The 22,871-nt window shown below is 34.6% G+C and overlaps 2 protein-coding genes, 1 long non-coding RNA gene and 1 pseudogene across 4 annotated transcripts; all 4 read left to right on the top strand.

Annotated features, from left to right (window-relative positions):
• The first annotated feature begins 1,672 nt into the window (after positions 1–1,672).
• Positions 1,673–10,358, top strand: LOC132645908 (mannosylglycoprotein endo-beta-mannosidase). Of its 2 annotated transcripts, none has more exons than XM_060363163.1 (11): positions 1,673–2,008; positions 2,714–2,852; positions 3,070–3,297; positions 4,540–4,598; positions 5,510–5,558; positions 5,918–6,148; positions 7,169–7,338; positions 7,445–7,652; positions 8,021–8,683; positions 8,765–8,992; positions 9,321–10,358. In XM_060363163.1, the coding sequence occupies exons 1-11, from the start codon at positions 1,863–1,865 to the stop codon at positions 10,113–10,115; spliced, it is 2,916 nt and encodes a 971-aa protein (XP_060219146.1). In that variant the 5' UTR covers positions 1,673–1,862; the 3' UTR covers positions 10,116–10,358. The 2 variants fall into 2 exon arrangements, with proteins under 2 accessions (XP_060219146.1, XP_060219147.1); XM_060363164.1 differs by having other exon boundaries at positions 1,675–2,008; positions 7,448–7,652.
• Positions 10,359–11,102: 744 nt separating this feature from the next.
• On the top strand, positions 11,103–14,018 carry LOC132600078 (acetylajmalan esterase-like; annotated as a pseudogene).
• LOC132644523 (GDSL esterase/lipase At5g03980-like) lies at positions 13,658–15,150 on the top strand. The gene is made up of 4 exons (XM_060361112.1): positions 13,658–13,718; positions 13,931–14,070; positions 14,330–14,603; positions 14,911–15,150. The coding sequence occupies exons 1-4, from the start codon at positions 13,658–13,660 to the stop codon at positions 15,099–15,101; spliced, it is 666 nt and encodes a 221-aa protein (XP_060217095.1). The 3' UTR covers positions 15,102–15,150.
• A 2,292-nt stretch (positions 15,151–17,442) lies between these two features.
• On the top strand, positions 17,443–22,805 carry LOC132645907 (uncharacterized). The gene is made up of 4 exons (XR_009584200.1): positions 17,443–18,608; positions 19,005–19,572; positions 20,766–20,831; positions 21,792–22,805. It is a non-coding gene; the product is annotated as an uncharacterized LOC132645907 (long non-coding RNA).
• Positions 22,806–22,871: the final 66 nt, after the last annotated feature.

Genomic DNA, 22,871 nt, shown 5'->3' with positions numbered 1-22,871 from the left:
CAGATCTCGTACTCTTGTGTCTACCCTTTTCAACATGACAAGGAGAATCAACATGTCGACGAACATTTTCAGCATCAGGAGTAGTTTGGGATTCAAAATTTAATCCTGCTTTTTGCAGAGCAGAAATTAGCTGATCCATCCGGACCTTCTCCTGCTGTTGATTATTCAAAATCTTATCCAATTTAACATCACAAACATTTTCCAGGAACTGTGAAAATAAAAAAATATAGCAAAGTGTTAAACTCAAAAGAAAAAAAAAGAACAAAACTTTTAGAGGAAAAACAGACAGGAACGATGAGAAATATCTCAATACGACGCTCTAGAGAAGAGCTTTCAGTGGATTTTCCAGCAATATTGGCATCTTCAGATTCACTTCCATCACCACTTGAATTGTCCGGAGATTCATCAACCACCCCTTTACCTCGCTATTGAAATAAAATCCATACAACAATAAATAATAATTACATCAAAAACAGAAAAAGAAAACCACATTAAAAGTTGTTTTACAACAAGGCCATACATACAAGTCTTGGCAAGAACGAAAAGAGTCATGTTAAAAACCAAACCTATCTAATGTGCATGAAGCAACACAACTAAGCCTTAATTCAATTTATTTGTTGATAACTTAATACAACTAAGCCTTTGCTTCCATTGCATTTCGTGCATAATTAGGTACACATTAATTTTAGAAACTACTTATGTCACTTTTCTAAGACAATTTTTCTTCATATATATATTTAGATATATTTTATCATTTTTGTTACTATTTTCACTATTCAAATAAAATCGCTCATTCGAGGTGTTATATAACAGCTTTATGTAGGACGTGATTAACCATTTCAAATGACTTTCTCTTACTTTATCTTTTATGTGCATTACTTATAATTTTTGTCACATACAAATATATTTAATTTATGTGGCCGCATACATCTTAATATTTGCATTTCTACAACATTAATATTAATATTTAGAATAAAGGATAACTAACGATTAAGGGAAGAATTATTTAATTTTCCAAAAATAGTAAAAGCGTCCTATAACATTACATGCATTATAGGAACCATTTCAGTCCCCTCTTTCCAATTCATATCCAACCATGGGTGCTCTAATTTTATAATTAAAAGAAATTCATATGCAGCCAATCAAGGATAGAAAGAAAATCCCCACTAATACTTCTAATTAAAATTTAGTTCATCAGAATACCAATTTATTAATCTCTTTCCAATCCCATAAGTTATCGAACTAAACAAACACGTGATTCCGTCCCGTGTAAAAGAATTCGAAACAAAAAAAAAAAAAAAAAAAGGCAAAGGTGCAAATATATCCTGAAATTTGCGATTTAGAGCAGATATACCCTCATTACAAAAGTGGTGTATATATATCTCTACTGTTATAAAATGGTGCAAATATATCATTTTTGCTGAGGAGGTTTTTTTAATTAAAAAAATGTCACGTGACTTTAAAAAAGAGTCTATTCATTTTTTTTAATAGACATATTTTTCTAAGGGGGGAATATTTACACCTTTGTCAATAAAAAAAAAAGAAAAGGAAAAAGTTAGAAGGGAAACACGAGAGGTGACGTGTCCTTATTCTCTTTACCATCATCCCAAAGATTGCAAAGCTTTTTAACATTTCTCTAACAAACTCACATTTATTCATCCAAAAAAAGAAAAAGAAGAAATAGACAAGCTTAGAAAGGGCCCCATGAGAAACAAGAATGGTGGGACCCAGTTTCTTTGAAAATCTCGTCACTTTATTATCCAAACAACACGACAACATCAACCTCTTCCACAAACTCACATGAACTGATGATCATCTTCAATTCAATCATTATTTTCTCCAAAGATTAAGGTTGTTCTTCAATGGTGGAAATAGGGAAGAGAGTGTTGGATACAGGGTGGTTAGCTGCTCGATCCACTGAAGTTGCAGTGAATGGAGTAGAGTTGACTACAACTCAACCTCCAACTCAACCTAGCTCTCCTTGGATGGAAGCACTTGTTCCTGGAACGTAATGATTCCTTTATTCTCCTTTTTTATTTACACAATTGCCTTTTTTTTTTTTTTTGAAGTTTTAGTCAATGAGTGGAATGTAGTGAAGTTAGATTTTGAAATGGGAAAGCTTGAATTCATGGGGAAAGTGTTAAAAAATGTTTCTTTTTGGGAATTCCTCCATATTGATACTTGTAGCTGTAAGCAAGAGGGAATTTGGTAGCGAGAAGTTTAATTAAGGAGTGTACAACAAGCTGGGAGAATATTTTAAATTGTAATTATCATCATGATGATAAGTGGTGTTGTTTTGTTATCTTATTTTGATGATAATTGTTAGGATGAGTTTTATGGTTTTGAAAAATTGATTTGATTATTTCACTCTAGTCTGCCTTTATAGTTTATAAAAGATAAAATCTTTTGTAATGAAATGACTTGATTCTTGCTTGGTCACTAACGAGTCCTGGTATTCTCTACTAAAAAAGAATTTTGGAATTGTAGTTTAAACTTCATAACCCGATCTTGTAGCTCGCATTGGGGGATTTGAAGTGATGAAAGATGGATACTTGAAAGAGATGAGATTATATCATTTTCTTAAATGGCTTGATATGAAGTTTAAAATTCAAGCATTGTGTACATGGTGTTTTCTATTGTTGTATTTTCACTTTGTAACTCATTGATCCAACAACAACAAAAAGAAAGCATCACTTTGTTATTCAACTTGCAGTGTTTTGGGAACTCTGGTAAAGAACAAGCTTGTACCTGATCCTTTCTATGGGCTTGTAAATGAAACAATTATTGACATTGCTGATTCAGGGAGGGAACACTACACTTTCTGGTTTTTCACCACCTTTGAATGTAAGCTGGTATGTATACAAAGTATCTAATCTGTTTCATTTGTATTCAGTACCTCAATTGCTCTGAAAGGTTTGTGCTTCTTATAATATTCTCCATGTTGAATAGCTCGAGCATATTTATTTAGTCTACTGAGTGAATTTTACAATCTCTTCATTTCCTCTGTGGTATTGCAACTATTCCCTATGTTTGTTGCTCCAGATAAGTGATTGATTAAATTTGTTTCAGTCAAATAATCAACACGTGGATCTTAATTTTCGGGCTATTAACTATTCTGCTGAAGTCTATCTGAACGGGCACAAGGAGGTGCTTCCAAAGGGAATGTTTAGGAGGCATTCTATTGATATCACTGACATTCTGCATCCGGATGGTCAGAATCTGCTGGCTGTGCTTGTTTACCCTCCTGATCATCCAGGTCGTATTCCTCCGAAGGGTGGTCAAGGTGGTGATCACGAGGTATTCTTCAAATTAAACTTATCATTTTGGAAGTTTTTATTATTGTCTTCTGGAGGCATATTATGATTATTCTATCAAAGGAGACATTAGTACAATCATACAAAAAATACGTGCTTGATGTCATTTTCTGGTGTTTGGTTAGGAAAAAATTTTCCTCCAAAAGGGAAAAATGACTTCCCTCACTAATGGGCAGAAGTCATTTTCTTAGAATTATCTTAACTTTTACCTTCACATTACTTGCTCCAACTAACACTATGACATTATGATTAACTTTTAGTACTTCAAATTTATATCAAAGCACTCCCTGATTTACTGATATTATTTTTTTAATTTTTTATATACGTTGTTTTCACTTCATTTCAGAACATAGTTTGCACCCACAAGCCAAGATCATAACATCTCCCTAGATTACATATTGGACAAGATGATTGGTGTTTGGTGGTCTCTCTCTTAGCAGGAACTGTAAACAGTAGTATTGAAGTGCAAAATCCCAACCTTGTAGGCTAATCTCCAGACTCGGCAATACTAGTTAACTGGGAAAAGCTGTAGAAACTTACAGAAAACAAAAGAACTAATGAGCCAAATGATGTTTCCCAGTACTATTTTCAATGTACAACCTAGATGATCTAATCGTTTGAGTAGGGTAGTCTTGTGTTGCTATGATGAGTGTGTTTCTCGAATTTGTATAATGTCCATTTACAAGGCTAAAAACCTTTTCCCTTTTTTCTTCTTATTCAAAGTTTACGCTTAAGTTGTATATTGAGTAAAATTAACTGGAAACTTGTAAAGTATCCCAACTTTCCACATGTGTCGGATAACCTTTTCTGGGGGTGTGGTAATTTCTTAGTCAATGAGATGGACTGAGTTCAGATGCAGCGCTGTGAAACTGATTTTTTGCTTTGATTACCTTGAATTAGTTCGAAATTAGCAACACAAGCAAGTTTATCCTGGTGGTATATTCTAGTGTTGGATTAGTCCCTTTTCACTTTCTGTAATTTGGGAGAGAGAAGTATAAAGTTCGTAGAATTATTCTAGAGTTAAATTGTATTCCCAACTTTATGCTAGTCTGTTGGCAATTTTGGTTGTGTTTCTTCAATAGTTGTTTTATTTACAGTAAACTCGTTCTAACAAGAAAGTTTTCCTGTCCATCCATTGTCTCATTTGCAAAAGATCAGTAGTGCAAATATATGCTTCTCTATGATGTGTGGCATGGACCCTAATTTTCTCTTCCCTGTGTCTTAGATTGGGAAAGATGTTGCGGCACAATATGTTGAAGGTTGGGATTGGATGATTCCAATAAGGTGACGACATATTTACTGTTTCTCAGCTAGTTTTTGCATCGATATCTTGAATGTAACACTTCTCTTTTGATATTTATAATTCCCATGTGAAAATATATAAAACTGTCTCCTTGAAAAAAAAAATAAACATAAAACTCTCACTTGGTGAAAACATTGTGTTTATGAGATTCTAGCCTGCATAAAAACATATAGAACCTCAACTCTGGATATGTGAGCTTCAAATGTAGCTTGTCCCGAGCTCAGGTAAAGGTGAAGGTATGCGGTAGGTTGAGGTCTGCATCCTTGAAGTGGACTTGAAGCAAATGCGTATAAAATTTATTGAGGCGCAGTAGATTGATATATATATATATATATATAATCTTCGCTTTTGTATACCAGCATTATAAGAAATAGTAGAGAAACCTATACAAGACGTTAGATATATAATGTCATCGATCTAGAAGTTTATTGCTTCCATATTTAATTGTGCTGTGAACTTGATGTATATCAACAAAATTTATGGCTGTAGGTATAGGGGTGATGGGCCTTTCATCTGGCAACGTTCAAATGAAAGAGTCATATAAATAACTTGCATATAAGTCGTAGTCTCCAGGCCCTGCCAAAAAATAACGTTTTATAAACCTCCAAAGAAGTTAAGGAGGAGAAATTTTGTTTTAAATAGTAAGCAATAAGTTTGTCATATAAATTTATTTCAGTCAACATCGAGGCCACAACTCATATTTTAATATTTTGCATGGTCATAAAAGACTGTTACTTGGAGAGTGCAAATATATTGTTCCTCCCATTTTATTGGATTCGTTTGAATAAATTCACAAAACCGTATGGCCAAGTGCATTTTTTCTAAAACAAAATATAAAGCATGATTGTCTCACCTTAAATGTTAATGCTGTGTGATATTCACATTATTACAGGGATAGGAACACTGGCATCTGGGATGAGGTATCCATTACTGTTACAGGGGTAAGATTTCAATCATATTCTAGTTCTGGCGCATGAATGTTTAGTCTGTTTCTTTGAACAATCCATGGAAATTCTTGTAGTTTCTGATGTGAACTTCATTTTCTAGACCTGTGTATTTTTAACCAGAAAACTGTTGGCAACTATCTGTTTTTACAATTTTGGACATTAGTGCTCAACTTTTCCTTTCCTTTATATTTTATGTACTTTTTTTATTTTGCTGTGTGATGTTACGGTGCTGCTTTCACAATTCATCAACAAAAGCCATCAAGTCCTTAGCCCTGAGATTTTATGTTCTAAGTTTTTTCTGTTGTGGTTAATATATAATTCCTGATTCAGATTAAATACCAATTCTGGTGCAGCCAGTGAAAATAGTAGATCCGCACTTGGCCTCGTCATTTTTTGACGGCTACAAGAGAGTGTATTTGCACTCTACGGTAGAGTTGGTCAACAAAAGTGCCTGGGTAGCTGAATGTTCGCTGAACATCCAAGCGTCAACTGAACTTGAAGACAACACTTTCTTAATTGAACATCTTGAGACACAGCATGTGTCTATTTCTCCGGGCGAAAGCATTCATTATACATTTCCTCAGGTTAGTTTCTTCTTTCTCTCTTTTGTTTTGTTACTTTCTTTTTTCCTTTGGTACTAATAGGAATATTGATATATGTATTTCTTCTTCATTTTCATAAAATTTGTCTAAAATACTTGTGGAGATCTAAATTCTAATGCCACATATGTGGCTTTTGTACAGCCCTAAGAAACATCCTGTAGTATCTCAAGCTTGTATGCAAAGTCAGTGGCCCAATTGTGTCTATGGTTGGGAAAACCATGAGTAGGGCATGGTCACTGCATTCCTTAGTTAGGATCTTAGAGTAAAAGAATGCAACATACCTGTTTATGTTGGCATATTTGTAAAAATTCCAAGTGAAGGTTGCGCATCCTCTGGATTTAAGCTACGGAGGTTTGCCTTGGTGATTTGAATAATAACCCAGGTGGGAGTGGTTATGAAGGTTTCTTTTGCTGAGTTTCGGTGTTACCTCCTATAATTCTGCCATTTGAATAGAGCAGAGAGCTATACAATACTGAGAGACTTTGCCTGAGTGCTTGAGGTGGTAATCCGAGAACTTGTTACGTTTTATCGTAGTTTACCAATTACATTGTCTAATGTTCGATGAGGACATCGGTCTGATCGGGGATTGTCCAACTTTGCAAGTTTTTCTCACATTGTTATTCTGAGAACATTGTCTTTTTATTCCTTCTTTCAAGTTGGTGAACAATGGCGTAATCAATTAGGACAATAAAGTGCCTGATTAAAAAAAAAAAGATATAAATCCTGTTGGAATGTTTGATCCAGTTCATGTGGTGAATTAGCACATGCTCTAAATCGAGTACTCCACTATATATGAAATCCTTTATTTTTTGTTATTGGTTTTTAGACGTTTCTGTTTTCTGGGTGTCTCTGTTCTGTCTCCGTTATTGAACTTTTGTAAAGTCTGTCAAGTCTTTGCTTTCTCTGTTGTACTGCTCGTCAATTTATCTCAGCTTGATTGTGTTTAAAAGAGAAGAAAATGAAAAGCTTATAGTCTAAGTGGATTAAATCTTTCCATTGCAGCTTTATTTCTACAAACCCGATTTATGGTGGCCTAATGGCATGGGAAAGCAACATCTGTACAATGTTGAAATAACTGTTGATGTTGAAGGTTATGGAGAGTCGGATTCATGGAGTCACCATTTTGGCTTTCGCAAAATAGAGAGCCATATAGATAGTGCTACAGGTGGAAGGTAAACTGTAACTTTGTAATCTCCTCTCCTTTTATCTTCTCCAGAGCAACAGTAGATTGTCTCGTTAGTTAGTGTGATGGTGTAAATTTTGGCTTTGTTTTCTTAGCAGGTTGTTTAAGGTAAATGGACAGCCAATATTCATTCGCGGGGGTAATTGGATCCTATCAGATGGATTATTGCGGCTTTCAAAGGAAAGATACAAGACAGATATCAGATTCCATGCTGATATGAACTTCAATATGATGCGTTGTTGGGGTGGGGGACTGGCTGAGAGACCTGAGTTTTATCATTATTGTGACTTGTATGGTTTACTGGTGAGAACAATCACTTTTTACCCCACTCTCTCTGTGTTTGTGGTTCTGGCTATGTTATTTAGAGAAGCTACATATTTAGTTGGAGCAGAAGCATTCATTGGTCTTCATGTTCAGAGCATATATACAATTGGTTTCCGCAGAATCTTGAGCTGATCATTTGCTTTTAATATAGGAAGTTGCTACTTTTATTCAGTGTGTGGAATTCCTTGCAAGAGTCCATGGATAGATGCACAAAATTGGCATTTGCTTCAAATACCTATTAAACGTTACAAGTATAGTTACCTGGAGATGAAGTGCATTTATAAAGTAGCCCCTTATAGAGTAGGAACAGAAGAGGATGATAATGTGAATATCTCATTATTTTGCAGGTTTGGCAAGAGTTCTGGATTACTGGAGACTGTGATGGACGAGGTGAACCTGTGTCAAACCCAGATGGCCCACTTGACCATGATCTTTTTTTGCTATGTGCAAGGGATACTGTTAAACTTTTGAGGAACCATCCTAGTCTTGCCTTGTGGGTTGGGGGAAATGAACAAGTTCCACCACCTGACATCAACGATGCTTTGAAGAAGGATCTACAGCTCCATCCATATTATATGAACTCAAAAAATAGTGGCACCTCAGCAATTACTCCCATGATGAAGGACCCAAGTCAATATCTAGATGGTACTAGAGTTTACATTCAAGGGTCAATGTGGGATGGGTTCGCAGATGGGAAAGGGGACTTCACCGATGGTCCTTACGAAATTCAGAACCCTGAGGACTTTTTCAAGCCTGATTACTACAGGTATGGCTTTAATCCAGAGGTCGGTAATGTGGGGATGCCAGTTGCAGCTACTATTAGAGCAACTATGCCTCCAGAAGGGTGGCAGATTCCTTTGTTCAAAAAATTATCCAATGGCTATATCGAAGAAGTCCCCAATCCCATATGGAATTACCATAAATACATTCCATATTCCAAACCAGGAAAGGTTCATGACCAGATATTATTATATGGGACGCCAAAAGATCTGGATGATTTTTGTCTGAAGGTGAGTGAAATGTTTCATTGATGTGGAAACTCATTTTCATTGATTCTGCATTTGGCTTATACTGTAGTTAAATCATATCAGGCACAGCTTGTTAACTATGTTCAGTACAGAGCTCTTTTAGAAGGCTACACTTCCCATATGTGGAGCAAACATACAGGTCTTTTGATATGGAAAACTCAAAACCCCTGGACTGGTCTAAGAGGCCAGTTTTATGATCATCTCCACGACCAAACAGCAGGATTCTATGGCTGCCGCTCCGCGGCAGAACCAATTCATGTTCAGCTTAATCTGGCAACATATTCTATAGAGGTAATCGTTTGTCTAGTACTGTTAGAGGATAAATCTGATACTTTGGTTAAATAATAGTAAGTGGATGTACATGAACTTTAATGAGAAATATTGGAGGCTAAAATTCAGAACCTGAACTATGTGGTATTGATCAGACTTTTTTTTTTTTGGGAACTTTTTCCTTTTCAGATGGGGAAATAAATTTAATAGTTATTATTTCCTCTGTGTCCACTCTCTATTAACATAGGCTTAAATGTGCAACTTTTGCACCAAAAAAATGGATAATGCAGGAACTAGCATGAGATCTGGAGGAATTTTACTGTTTTCATGATTATTTTACTGTCTACAGGTCGTGAACACTACGTCGGAAGAACTTTCTAACGTTACTATAGAAGCCTCAGTCTGGGATTTGGAAGGCGAATGTCCATACTACAAAACGTCTGAAAAGCTTACTGTGCCATCCAAGAAAACTATATCTACGTTTGGGATGGAGTATCCAAAGTCGAAGAATCCAAAGCCAGTTTACTTTCTTCTTCTCAAACTATATGATGCATCCGATAATCGCATATACTCTAGGAACTTTTACTGGTTGCACTTAAACGGTGGTGATTACAAGCTTTTGGAACCATTCAGGGAGAGAAGACCTCCCCTCAAGATAACTTCGCTAACCTTTATAAAAGGGTCGACCTATGAAATGCGCATGCATATCCAGAACACATCAAAGAAGCCAGATTCTAATGCTGCACTTTATGGAAATAACTTCATCAGAAGAAACGGCAGCTGGGATGAATCGGATTCATCAGAATCTTTTAGCCTTTTGGATGGGGTGAAACATGAAATCAGTTTGTACGAGAAGATTAGGAGGAACTTTTCACGGGAGCACAACAAGGTGAAGGTTTCTGAAGTTAATGGAACGGGAAAAGGAGTTGCCTTCTTTCTTCATTTCTCTGTTCATGCTTCAAAGACTGAGCAAAAGAAAGGTGAAGACACACGTATCCTTCCTGTTCATTACTCTGACAACTATTTCTCACTGGTACCAGGTGAAGTTATGACAGTAACAATTTCCTTCGAAGTACCTCCTGGTGTCACTCCTCGGGTTACACTGCACGGCTGGAACCACCATGATGGGCATACCATTCTTTAAGCCAATTATCTCCTGCTATACAATAGTAGTACTTATGTCATCGTAAGTACTGGATATCAAAATGTTGTAACTCTTTTGGTGCTTCGTGCTGAAGTTTACCCTTTAGCACTGTAAAACAGTTGATTCCGAGGGCACGAATCTGGAAATAAGAGCTCTCATGCTTGTCGAAAACAATCCAGCTGTGTAGCATCGGGTGGCATTCATGTCATTTTAATCAATAAAATCGCTGTAATTTCCATTTAATGCTATGTGCCTGACCTTTCCTTCACGTGGAACTGCATTCTAAATTTTTTGATTTGGTTTGGATGCGATATTATTGGATTCTATCTAATTGAGCAGATGCATTCATTCAACAGAGGTAAATATATAAAACTACGGAGCAATAGTTTTTTTTATCCATTTTTACAAGTATATTTGTATACCATCAAATATAGCAGATATACCCTCTCGTTAAAAAAGTGGTGTATATATACCCCTGCCATTATAAAATGGTGCAAATATTACCTTTTTGTTGATAGAATTTTTTTGTAAAAATCATTTAGCTTATTTTTTTAATTAAAAAAAATGTCACGTGGCTTTAAAAAAAAAGTCTACCCATTTTTTTGAGTACACATATTTTTCTAAAGTCACATGGTAATTTTATTTTCCTGGTGGGTCGGGTATGTTTCGTTTAAAAAAATGGGTAGACTTATTTTTTTAAAGCCACAAGGATATTTTTTTAAACGGACTAGACCCCACACACAAGTAAAAAAAATTACCATGTGGATTTTAGAAAAATATGTCTACTAAAAATAATGGGTAGACTTTTTTTTTAAAGCCACGTGGAATTTTAGCTAAATGATCTTTTTTTAAAAAAAAAAATCCTTCAGCGAAAAGGGTATATTTGCACCATTTTGTAACGGTAGGGGTATATATACACCACTTTTTTAATGAGGAGTATCTGCTCTAAATCGCAAAATTGAAGGGTATATATTTGCATCTTTTCCCTTTATTAATTACCATTATTATTATACAATAGCAACAGGCAAATAGCAGTTTTAGTCCTTGTGTTATAGATTTATTCCAGCTTTGATCTTTATGTAATTAGACTAAGCATAATTAACCTTCAATTAATACAAACGTGTGATTTTGATCCTTAACTAACGAAAGTTAAAAACTTAGCAGAATCATTAATTAAAAGAAACTAAGAAAAGAAAAAACAAAAAGAAAAATGAAGAGTGGAGCTACGAGTACCATATACAGTAGTAGAAGTTGGTCCTTTTAAAAAAAAAAAAAAATTCTCCGATTTTCATGCTTTGAATTACGATTTAGAAATATGGGACTGTATTGGGTGGATTCACCTTTTTTCTTATCAATTTCATTCAGATTTGATCGTTTTTCTAGTTAAAAATTCGATTTTTTTCCTCACATGGAGTTAGACTTTATCCTTGTATTCATCTTAGCTTCAAGATCTAATTTTTTTTTCTTTGGGTGTGCTTGGTGTGCCCAGGAAATTGGTTTGTTGGTGAATTCATTTCCTAGTGTTAGATTGTTAAGAATATTTTATTCAGGAAAAAAGGTTTTTTTTTCTTATTTATTTTTAATTAATGATTCCAATAAGTTTTTAACTTCCGTTAGTTTGAAAGATCAAAATCACACGTTTGTATTAATTGAAGGTTAATTATGCTTAGTCGAATTATCCAAGCACCAAAACTGGAATAAACCTATAACACGGGCCAAAATCGCTATTTGACAATAAGTTTGTTGTCCACGCTCCATGTATGTAGTATTTATAACGCTGATGTCTCGGTACCCTTGGTGTAGTTTACTTTTTAAAAAATCAGGCCATGGCCCTCGCAATAAGCGTGCTTGATCTGTTACTAGTTATTTCTTTGATCAGTTTCGCGGTTCTTCACAAAAAACGATGCACAAGAAGTAATAATGCTTCAAAACCAGGATTGATGAAATGCAGATTTGATAAAATATATCAGTTAGGTGACTCACTTTCTGATACTGGCAATTGCATCAGAGAGAGCATTTGTGGAGCTCAGCGTCCATGTGCAAGAGCTCCTTATGGAATGAAGTTTTTTCAGAAAGCAACTGGACGTTGTTTCTGATGGCATGCTCATCATTGATTTCATAGGTATAATGTATATAAAACTTCATTTTCTTTTTGTGTTTCTAGTAGATGTTGGGATCTTTTCTGCTGTATTTATAAGGTGGGAATGTTAGGTCGGGCTTTTAAATATCAGAGAGTCTGATTGTTTCTATGCATGCTTCTTTGCTTTTTCACACCGCTGGAATCAGGTCTTCCTCTCTTAAATCCGCACAAAGATCAAAATGCAAATTTTAGACATGGTGCAAATGTTGCAGTAGCAGGGGCTACTTTATCAACTGAAATCTTGGTAGAGAAGAAGATTTTTAGGTCAATGACCAATAGTTCATTGAATGTGCAACTTGATTGGATGTCTTCCCATTTTGAAACCTCCTGCTCCCCTGGTAAGTATTACTTAACTAATTTGCTAATACCTCATTTAAGGTCATGGTGTGGTTTAGTCTCTTCTTAATAAACTAATTAACAACGAGTTGAATTTGATATATTCTCGTTGTTGCTAGATTGCCCAGCAAAATTGAAGAAGACACTTTTCCTAGTTGGAGAAATTAGAGGAAATGAACTCAATTATGGCTTATCGCAAAGGTAAAACCATGGAAGAATTGCAACTAATGGTGCCAGAAGTTGTTCACGCCATTATTCAGGGCGTTAAAGTGAGTAAATTTCTTTCTTCATTACTTTTTTTTCTTTTTTTTCATTTTTTTTTTTTTCTAATGATCCATTTACCTTATTCAGAGAGTCATTGGTTTTGGGCTACTCGAATTGTAGTTCCGGGGAATTTTCCATTTGGTTGTGGCCCATGTTTACTAACGCAATTCATGACCGATGACTCAACTGTCTACGATGAGTATCATTGCTTGAAAGATTTAAATAATTTGGCAATTTTTTACAACGATCATTTGCAACAAGCCTTTGACAAGCTGAAGAAAGAGTATCCAAACATACTGTCATTTATGGTGACTATTGCCTATCTGTTGCTTCTACAAAATGCCGCGAGTCTTGGTAAGTGCTAAAACGTCATAAAATTCTATTTTTTCTTGTCCAGTAAAGTTTTCAATATTGTAAATTAACAATTCCCAATGACTTTAATAGATGCATTTACAATTTTTTATTGATTGAAATACATTGCAGGATTGGACAAAAACACTCTACAGAAAGCATGTTGTGGAATAGGAGGAGACTATCATTATGACAAAAGTAAAAACTTTGGTGATCAAGGAGTCCCAGTGTGTGTTGACCCTAGTACTCACATCAGTTGAGATAGAATTCATTTGACACAAGCAGCATACAATTGGTTAGCAAGATGGATAATTGATGACACGTTACCCCAGTTGAACTGCCATGTTTAAGTTCAAAATCTTAATTTCTTGCCAAAGTGAAAATAATAAAATTTTCAATAATCTATATGGATCTTGCCAAAGTGAAAATAATAAAATTTTCAATAATCTACATGGATCCAGACAGTGACCCAGACCCTCATGGATTTATTGAAAAGTTTTTTCAAGCCCAAAGTATATTCCGTTTATGCCGAGCTACCCATGCAAGTTAAAGGACTTATGCTATAGATAGATGAAGCCTACCAGCTATAAGATTCTCCAATAGAAGAATGAAGGATTTCACTTTTGATCCTCCATGAAATGTACATACACAGTCCAACTTTTTGTACAAATAAATGCCACATTAAGCATTTAGCTGCATAGCCACATTTTGCTATATTGCTCAGAAGACCTAAAAAGGGCACTTTTCATGGTTGGAGAAATAGGAGGAAATGAATTTAATTATGGTTTATTGCAGGGTAAACCAATAGAAGAGTTGAGAGCTATGGTCCCTGAAGTTGTTCTGATCATTATCAATGCTGTTAAAGTATGTTTTTTTTCTTCTCATTTTCTCTGTTTTTAATAAGTGAAACTTACTAAAGATGTTTACATTAACAAACATCAAAATTTACGTGTACTGATTAATATGTGCATTAAATCAATAAATGCTTGATATGATAATTTAACATACATTTTAGCACATAACAATGGTTAATCAATATGTATATTTCTCATCTCAATTTGTGACCAATGCTCCTTCTTTTCGTTTAAGATTATTTTGCTAATCAATTCATTATTTCTTTCAGACGGTCATTGATTTTGGAGCTGTCCGAATTGTTATTCCTGTAAATTTCCCAATTGGATGTATACCAAATTTGTTAACAACGTGTTTTACTACTAATTCAACTGCCTACAATGAGTACCATTGCTTGAAAGATTTAAATAACTTAGCAATCTTCTACAATGATCATTTGCAAAAAGCCATTCAAGAGCTGGAGAAGGACTATCCAAAAATTATACTCATTTATGGTGACTATTATAATGCTTATCAATGGCTTCTACAAAATACCACAAGTCTTGGTAAGTAGTGCTCAAAATATGATCTTTTTCTATTTTTACACTTTTATGCATAATTTTTCTTCGTTTAACAAAAAATTGTCTACGTTAAATTCTTAATTTTGATAACATGATTCTCTCCCCACCACTTTGCTTCCCAAGCACCCCTCTTGAAGGATCATTTGTGCTCTCTAAGAATAAAAATTCGATACAATAATTTTTGACAAATGTAGTATATATAATTTTCGACGAAGGGAGTTTAATTATACTTCCTTCAATACAAGTAACTTAAAGCACATGCAATGACCCTTTTCTTGATTGAAATGTGCAGGATTTGATAAAAGTTCCCTGCATAAAGCTTGTCGTGGAATAAGAGGAGATTATAATTATGACAAAAGTAGAATATGTGGAACTCCAGGAGTGACAAGACGTGGTAACCCTGGTACTTACATAAGTTGGGATGGAATTCATTTGACACAAGCAACATATAAATGGTTGACAAAATGGCCTGGCTTGAAGTAATTAGATTTGGGTCACCCATATGGGTCAACCCAGATCCATATAAATATAAATAATACTAAAAATGGAAAGTCCCTTAGTTGAAAGTTAGATTACCATTTTACCCCTTACTTAAACACTATTTCTATAATATTTTTGTACCAAAAAATAAATTTACCTTCCAAAAGATAATTATGTATCACTTACTGCAACGCGCATGCCATCTTAATTTTTCCATTCAATGTTTATTCCTTTTAGCTTCCTACAATTATTACAGATCCATTCATTTCAACCTTTTCGTTTTCTTTCTTTCACTTATAAAAATAGAAAATGAACTCAATTATGTAGAATGTAGATAATATTCTTTATATTTGGCATACTTGCTAACTATCTACAACACACACAATCAATTTATAAGTTTCACATCAGGTAAAGTTTTTTTTTTTCCTGTTACTTTTGTTGAGTTTCCTCAAAGTTTATAGTTGTTCCTCTTCTATGTATACTTTCATAATTATTATCATGAAACTGGAGTTGGTTATACAAATTTTATATATGATGTAGTCCTTATTGATTTTCAGTAGGTAATAGTGCTACCTTTGTTATATCTGTTTTGTCGCAGCCAAAAAAGTTTAATTTCAATATTAGGCTAATTACCAAGCCCATTGTGGATGTCACTTCTTTACTTCCTCTTCTGATTAGTTTTAGTAGTAGTAATTAGTTATTTAGTTATCCGAAATTTCACAATATAAATATCATGTGATGTGATCACGTTCTGAGTGTTCCCTCTTATTTCTCCCCTATTACTAGCGTTTTCTTCGTTGCTCTGTTATCAATTGCAATTTTTGATCAATGGTGTATTCTTATCAAGTTTAAGCTGTTATTTTCTGAAGTTGAATGTAGTAGAATTTTATGAAATTAAAACTCAGCCCTCTAACTAAGTCAACTAACAAATTTAAAATATGAAAGTTAAATCTAATATTTATGAATTTCAGTTTCTTTTGCAGTTTACTCGATCTCTTTCTTTTATAGTAAACCCACCAACATAAAAACAACCGAAAATTCTATTGCTATTGAGAAATAGAAATCTTTGCTTAGAAATGTATTGAATGATCATGGGAGGATGAAAATAGTGCCCCCATCTTTCACTTAAATTGTTTGATAAGTTTATTGAAGTTTTATTTATCTCAGCTTCGGTGATATATAAGTATAGAAGAATATTAAGACATGTAGAAGAAGATAACAAAACGTCTTACTTATCAAAATTTGTTTCGTAAAAGGGGAAAAAACTAAGTACCTAAAGGGACATCCAAGAATTACATCATAGAATTAGATCTATATATCATGAAATATACGTGCAACGCATGTGTTCAAAAACTAGTTTATATTAAAAGGATGAAAAGACACAACTGTTAGAACTCCTCCTAAATAGGTGTCTTGTGTGTGTTAAATAGGAGAGCAACTCCTGCGTATTGTTTATTCTAAAAACACAGAAAAAAACTTCTCCTTCTTCCTTCTCTAATTCTGCAAAGTTCACTTGAAGATTCTATTGGAGATTCTTCCTCGGAAGCAAGAACGAACTTCTGTAACTAAGGTACGCGATATAGATTGTGGCTATTTCGGTGTAGTTCGTGTTTCATAAACATGTAATTGCACTATTTAACTAGTGAAATAGATTCAATGATCCTGCAAACTGTGTGTTTGACTTAATTCTTTATTGGTATCAGAGCCTGCATTGTTTGTTTTTCCTGGTCTATTTTTTTTCTGAAAAAAAAAAGTTACTGCCGTAAAAATTTTGCAGTATGTGTTTTTTGTGTTTTTTTTTTCTGTCGTGCGTTCTTTGGCTGATTCTGTGGTGCTCTGGTTACGGTGTAACCGATCATTTAACTAAGGCCTTCAGAAAGCTTACGCTGCCACTTTTTTTTCAGTAAAAGAATAGGAGGTAAAGTGACATAAGAGCAGTAGTTTATTTTCTCTATTTAGCCCAACGAGACTTCTGTATATGTTTGGCCCAATATTTTATAGTCTATGACCATTGGTTATACCTAGTGCTAAAACATGAATCCTTTATTGTTTTTTGGCTAAGACAATTTTAAATAAAAGATGCAATTCCCCGTAATTGTTTTTGGGTGAAAACCTTAATGAAAATCTAGATCTCCAACTTTATTTCCTCATTGTTGATCAGATTGGAGTATTCATTTTTAAAAGCTCCTATTTGATTAAGTGGAATCCTTGGACATTAAATCTATATTTATATATAATATAAAGTTAGGCATATACAAGGTGATGTGACACCTCTTTATGACCTAGAATAACATTTATTTATTTTTTCCTTTTCTTGGACTTTTCTCTCATTTTTAATGTGTTATATATTAAACAAAATAAATCAAAAAGCTACTCTCTTAAATTCGAAATGTTACTCCTCCAATATATATATTAAATGCCCTTTGCAATAAAACCCAAGTAACCCACTAATCAGACCACGTAGTATAATATTCATAGTGACAATTCATCACGGATAATTAATGGAATTACGGATAATTATAGCGACAATCATACCTTTGACTCTTGATATTTTACTTTTTGGCCTTATATATCTTCTTATTCTCTCTTTTTTTTTTTTTTTTTTTTTTTTCTGAGTCTGCTATTCTCTCTTGTGCCTTTTCAACTGCGAGCCAAAAATATTCAATATCTCTTTCTCCACATGCAAGGTATCTAATAATCTTATAATCTAGATATTTAGATGACTTAATTTTATTTATATTGATTGTTTATTTGCTCTTTTTTTTTTCCCGAGTTTGATCTTCTCTTTGTTCATTATTTTAGCTAGGTAACTATTGTTTTTCTTTGTTTTGGTAGGTGGTTATTGGAGATTTCATATACTATTAAAGAACAAGAACGTAAAAAAGAATGTACAAAAGTTATGGATTATTTCTTGGCATTAGTTTCACATGCCAAAAGGTTTGGTTTTAGTATTAACAGATCATGGTATTTTAGTATTAATCAGCATATGACGTGTATATCTTGAATTCATATTAGATGGTTTATAAAGGATTAAACAAAATCAAACTACCATTTAGATTTGCATTACCAAATTGTTACGTTATCCTTTTTTTTTCCTCACTTCTTCACCACCTTTATTTTTGTTTCTATTCAAGTTAACATTTATTGATTTAATGATTAGTTTCATATTCGACCTTATCTCTAAATAAACTTTCAATCAAAAGAATATATATATATATATATATATAGATTTAAAGAACCCTGAAAAAAAAACGTGAAAAGACGTTTGTTAATAAATAGTATTTCTTTTGTAAAAATTATTACACTAAAATCTATTTGTTTAATAATTGCGCGAAAAGCACACTAATTTTTATTTTGAAAAGACACTTTCCTTGGTTTAACGATAAGTGGATTAACAAAACTATTGGATTTTTTTTTTTTCCCTTCATTGCTTTCCGGAGGAAAATCATGTGCAGACGTCTCTTCCTTTACTGAGAACGCAACAGTGATTGTGAAGTAGAAGGAGAACTGGTAAACTTTAATTTCTTTTCACGCAGAACTGCTGTTTTTTGTTTCAGTGTTTTTTTTTTTTTTTTTTAATCTGTATAAAAAGGGTAGAATACTTTCACCAAAAAGGAATAGAAAAGTTATGCTACTTGTTTTTTCAATTCTGTCTAGGGGTGGGCATAAACACCGAAAATCGAAAAACCGAACCGAATCGAATTAATTCGGTTTTTTGATACGGCGTTTGGTTCCGGTTCACCGGTTTTTCGGTACGGTGTTCGGTTCCGATTCACCGGTTTTTCGATTTTTCGGTTTAACCGAACAATGCTGCTACAGTGCTAATTGCTCATGTCTTTTCCAACTTCCAGTTTTCTCAGTTTTCTGCACCCCTTCTCCGTTTTTTTTTTTTTTATACTTTTCCAGCCTTCAATTTGGAATGGAAGCTGCTGGCATTCATGAAACAACGTATAACTCGATCATGAAGTGTGATGTGGATATCAGGAAGGATCTTTATGGAGACATTGTACTTAGTGTTATACCCCGTACATTTATACGACAAATTATCCGCAAGCAAATCGACTCAAGTTAAAGGAGGAATTATTTTCGGACATGAAATAAGAGCTTTTAATTTTCAACTTTGATTATCACAAAAATTGATTAATTAAAGTTAGACAAGTAAATTAGTGGGACATGTGTCAATGTTAAGGGCTACTTATATAAGGCATAAGATGACTTATATTCCTCCATTATTCACAAAACTCATCCATCAAAGTAGAGTTAGTGAGAGAAGCTCTCAAGCTTAGAGAGAGAGAGCAGTTCCCGGCGCTACTATTCACGGCGGCGCACTGTTCACGGCCAGCCCATTTTTGCCCCCTTCTACACAATTAATTGGAGAGATTTGAAGCTCAAGAGGAGGAAAAAGATGGAGCTCATGATAGCCATGGCTTTCTTGAAGACATTTCATGGTGAAAAATTAGAGCTTGTCTCTAAGGTAAGATTTAATTCTTTTCTACATGTTTTGGAGGTAGTTTAGACTTGTATAGCTTGGTAGATGTGTGTTGAATTCAAACGGGTTATGTATGTTGATGTTGAATTATAAATTGAGCCGTGTAAGGGGGGTGTTTTGAGTAAGAATGAGGAATTGATTTTAGTAGCATTATGTAGGAATTAAATGGTTAAATTTAAAGTTGTGTTATCTTATGGACATATTGCTATCCTTGCTAAATTGAAAGGATTGAGGGTATGATTATGTTCATATGATTATTGTTGTTGTTATCATGGGTTATGTGATGAGAATGAAGGAAATTAATGGTTAGAAACTTTATAGAGGTCGTGTGGGTGTGTGAAGAGGAGTGTGGCCGTGAGCCATAGTAATGAAAGAGAGTGGTGAATTAAAATTTATTTAGCTTGTTAGAGGTGTCGTTGTGACATTGATGACGTAGATAAAGGGTTAACGAGTTGAGTTGGTGTTGAAATTGGTTGTATGTTGTTATGAGAAATTAAGTGATTTTTATATAATTTTTATGCAATTATGAAAGTAAGATGCTAAATGTGAACTATGGTTGTTATTAATGAATTTGGAAGAAAACAATGCGATTTGGTAGTTTCGTTGCAATTGTAGAAGTTTCGAATGGAATATGGAAATGGGCGGAATGGTTCGAATCCTTGGATATTGTTTAAAATGTTATTGAAATATGTTTGGGTAATCTTGAGTTAGTTGATGAATATGGAAAAAAAAAATGTTGATATTAGTTGGATGGTGTGAAGTTAGAATGGAAGAGTTACATTATGTGGAAAGGAAGGGAAAAATTTTAGATTGTTGGAAATGTTGTATGAATTGCTTAGAATGTCTTTAAGTATTGTTGGTATGGATTCGGGTTAGTATTTAAATATATATAAGCATCGATGTTGGCTTGAAGGTAAGTCGTCGAGTTGAATTTATGAAAGTTGTTGAATGATGTAAAAGAGAGTTACTATTATTATTTTGCCTTTCGAATTGGTTATCAATGTTACTAGGTTGGTTATTGTGGTTGTTGTTGTTGATTTTGAGCGAGATAAATTCTCGGGATGACCTATTTACAGGGGAAGTGCTGCCGAATTTTCTGTAGAATTTAATGATTAGTTTGGAATGAATGGCTTAAGTGCCCTTAGCTAATGATTGGATATTCGTTGGCATATTTGTAGACCTTGGGGAGCCCGAGGCGTAGATTGGGATTTACTTTAGATTGGCTATCTTGGAGTGCGTACGAGGTATGTAAAGCATCCTCCTTTCTTTTTAGCATGTCTTAGTTTTACATAGGCTAGATTAAAGCCTTAAGGAAATTCCAAATCCGAAATCCGAGCATGATATGATATATATATATATATATATATATATATATATATATATATTCCTTGGCACTCTTATGTATGATTTGATGAAATATGAACCATTATGTTTTTGAAAGAAGTGATTTCCAAACTTTGTACAAAAAGGTTTCACTTTAATGAATTTCGTAATTTTTGAATGCATATCTTTCGCATAAAGGCTCGGATTGTTTCAACATTTTCATAAGAGTTTGCATTATGTATAATGAGTATGTTTTCCATAAGCGGGCCCGACTTGGATAAATACCCGTCCGTGGGTCCCGCGACGTTCCTTTATGTAATTCGGGAACTTTTGAAAGAATTCGTTATGACTATTATTTCGATTTTTCAAGTATGATCAGTTTACTTATGTTTGAGTTCATGATAATGATTTTATGCATATGACTACTCACGACTCTACTCGTGCGTTCTGTTATATCTTTCGCCGGTTCCCGGGCCGGTTCTGTTATCGTGCGCATTTTGATATACTCCGGAGTTATGCTGTGTTATGGTTCTCCGAGCTACTCGCTAATGAGGGTCGGGTTCCACATATATTTGGTGTTATGCTGTGTATGGCGTTATGTTGTGATGTGATATGTGACGGGGATACGGAGATTTGAAACTTTCTGGTGTTATGCTGTGTTATGGCGCCATCGACGGGAGGGCGACCATATTCTTCTGTACCCTATGCATGACTTACATGTTTGAAACTAAACATTTTGATATGATTGGATTTGTACTTATGTTCGGCACTTCTGCTTCGTTTATGTCTCAGGTTTGTTTTCTGTATATTCTGCTTTGCATACTCAGTACATATTTCGTACTGACCCCCTTTCTTCGGGGGGCTGCGTTTCATGCCCGCAGGTACAGACGCACAGTTTGGTGATCTACCCACTTAGGACACCCTCTTCTGCTGTTTGGAGTGCTCTTCTCATTTCAGAGCACACATTTTGGTATATATATTCGTTCTCTATGTATATATGTATTTGTTCAGGGGCACGGCGGGGCCCTGTCCCGCCATATGATTCGGTTTGTCTGTTTAGAGGTCTGTAGACGTATTTGTGGGTGTGTGTGCCTACTTCTGTACGGATGTGTTTGCATGACTCTATTCGTTATGGCAGCCTTGTCGGCTCGCACATGTATATGTTGTTCTGTTGGCCTTGTGTGGCCTTTGTTGGTATTTGCTGTGTACAGGGTTATTTTGGATAGTCCGAAAAACAAAGGAAACTCTGCCGAAATTTTCTTTGAAAATCTCATAAATATGAAACACCGCCTTGTCGGCTTCTGTTATATGCCTGGATGGGTTTGCTATAATCTGAGGCAGTGTTTGATATATGTGTTGGTATAAGTTATCTGTTTGCCACTCGGATTTGTGATTGTGTTCGGGTGCCCAATTCGGGCACTAGTCACGGCCCACGGGGTTGGGTCGTGACACTTAGTGGCGGTTCAACTATGTTCAATGGAATTGCTGATAGAATGAGCAAAGAAATTACTGCATTGGCTCCAAGCAGCATGAAAATTAAAGTTGTTGCTCCACCAGAAAGGAAGTATAGTGTTTAGATTGGAGGCTCTATTTTGGCTTCTCTAAGTACTTTCCAACAGATGTGGATTGCAAAGGCAGAATTTAGAGGAAACTTGGAGTGTACCATGGAACATCGGCATAATGCCAAGCAAGGGGAGAAATATTTTGAATCTGGACAAGCAGCCGGTGGCCACATTAAGATCAAGAAAAGATGAATGAAGGAAAGCAGAAAGCAGAAGACAAATTGTCATATTTCTTCTCAAAGCATTGTGTATATCAGTAGTGGTTAGTGTAGGAAGTTTTCATGCTGATATTTTCCACCTGGATCATATTATAGCTGCTTTTGCAGCAGAACATCTGCTTTCTTTATTAATAAAAAACACCATTAGGCATTCACCATTAGGCAATGCCTAATGGTATAT

The sequence above is a fragment of the Lycium barbarum genome, chromosome 6 (assembly GCF_019175385.1).
Source record: "Lycium barbarum isolate Lr01 chromosome 6, ASM1917538v2, whole genome shotgun sequence".
Taxonomy (NCBI): Eukaryota; Viridiplantae; Streptophyta; class Magnoliopsida; order Solanales; family Solanaceae; genus Lycium; species Lycium barbarum.
Note: the sequence above shows the minus strand (reverse complement) of the source record. Positions and strands in the feature narration are given on the sequence as shown.

Bases quoted from the DNA above. Each gene is read 5' to 3' on its own strand.
- LOC132645908 (XM_060363163.1), top strand. From the start codon at position 1,863: ATGGTGGAAATAGGGAAGAGAGTGTTGGATACAGGGTGGTTAGCTGCT. The intron at 3,298-4,539 runs GTATTCTTCAAA...CCTGTGTCTTAG, and splicing joins GTCAAGGTGGTGATCACGAG to ATTGGGAAAGATGTTGCGGC. The intron at 7,339-7,444 runs GTAAACTGTAAC...TTGTTTTCTTAG, and splicing joins GATAGTGCTACAGGTGGAAG to CAGGTTGTTTAAGGTAAATG.
- LOC132644523 (XM_060361112.1), top strand. From the start codon at position 13,658: ATGGATCCAGACAGTGACCCAGACCCTCATGGATTTATTGAAAAGTTT. The intron at 14,071-14,329 runs GTATGTTTTTTT...TATTTCTTTCAG, and splicing joins TCATTATCAATGCTGTTAAA to ACGGTCATTGATTTTGGAGC. The intron at 14,604-14,910 runs GTAAGTAGTGCT...TGAAATGTGCAG, and splicing joins ACAAAATACCACAAGTCTTG to GATTTGATAAAAGTTCCCTG.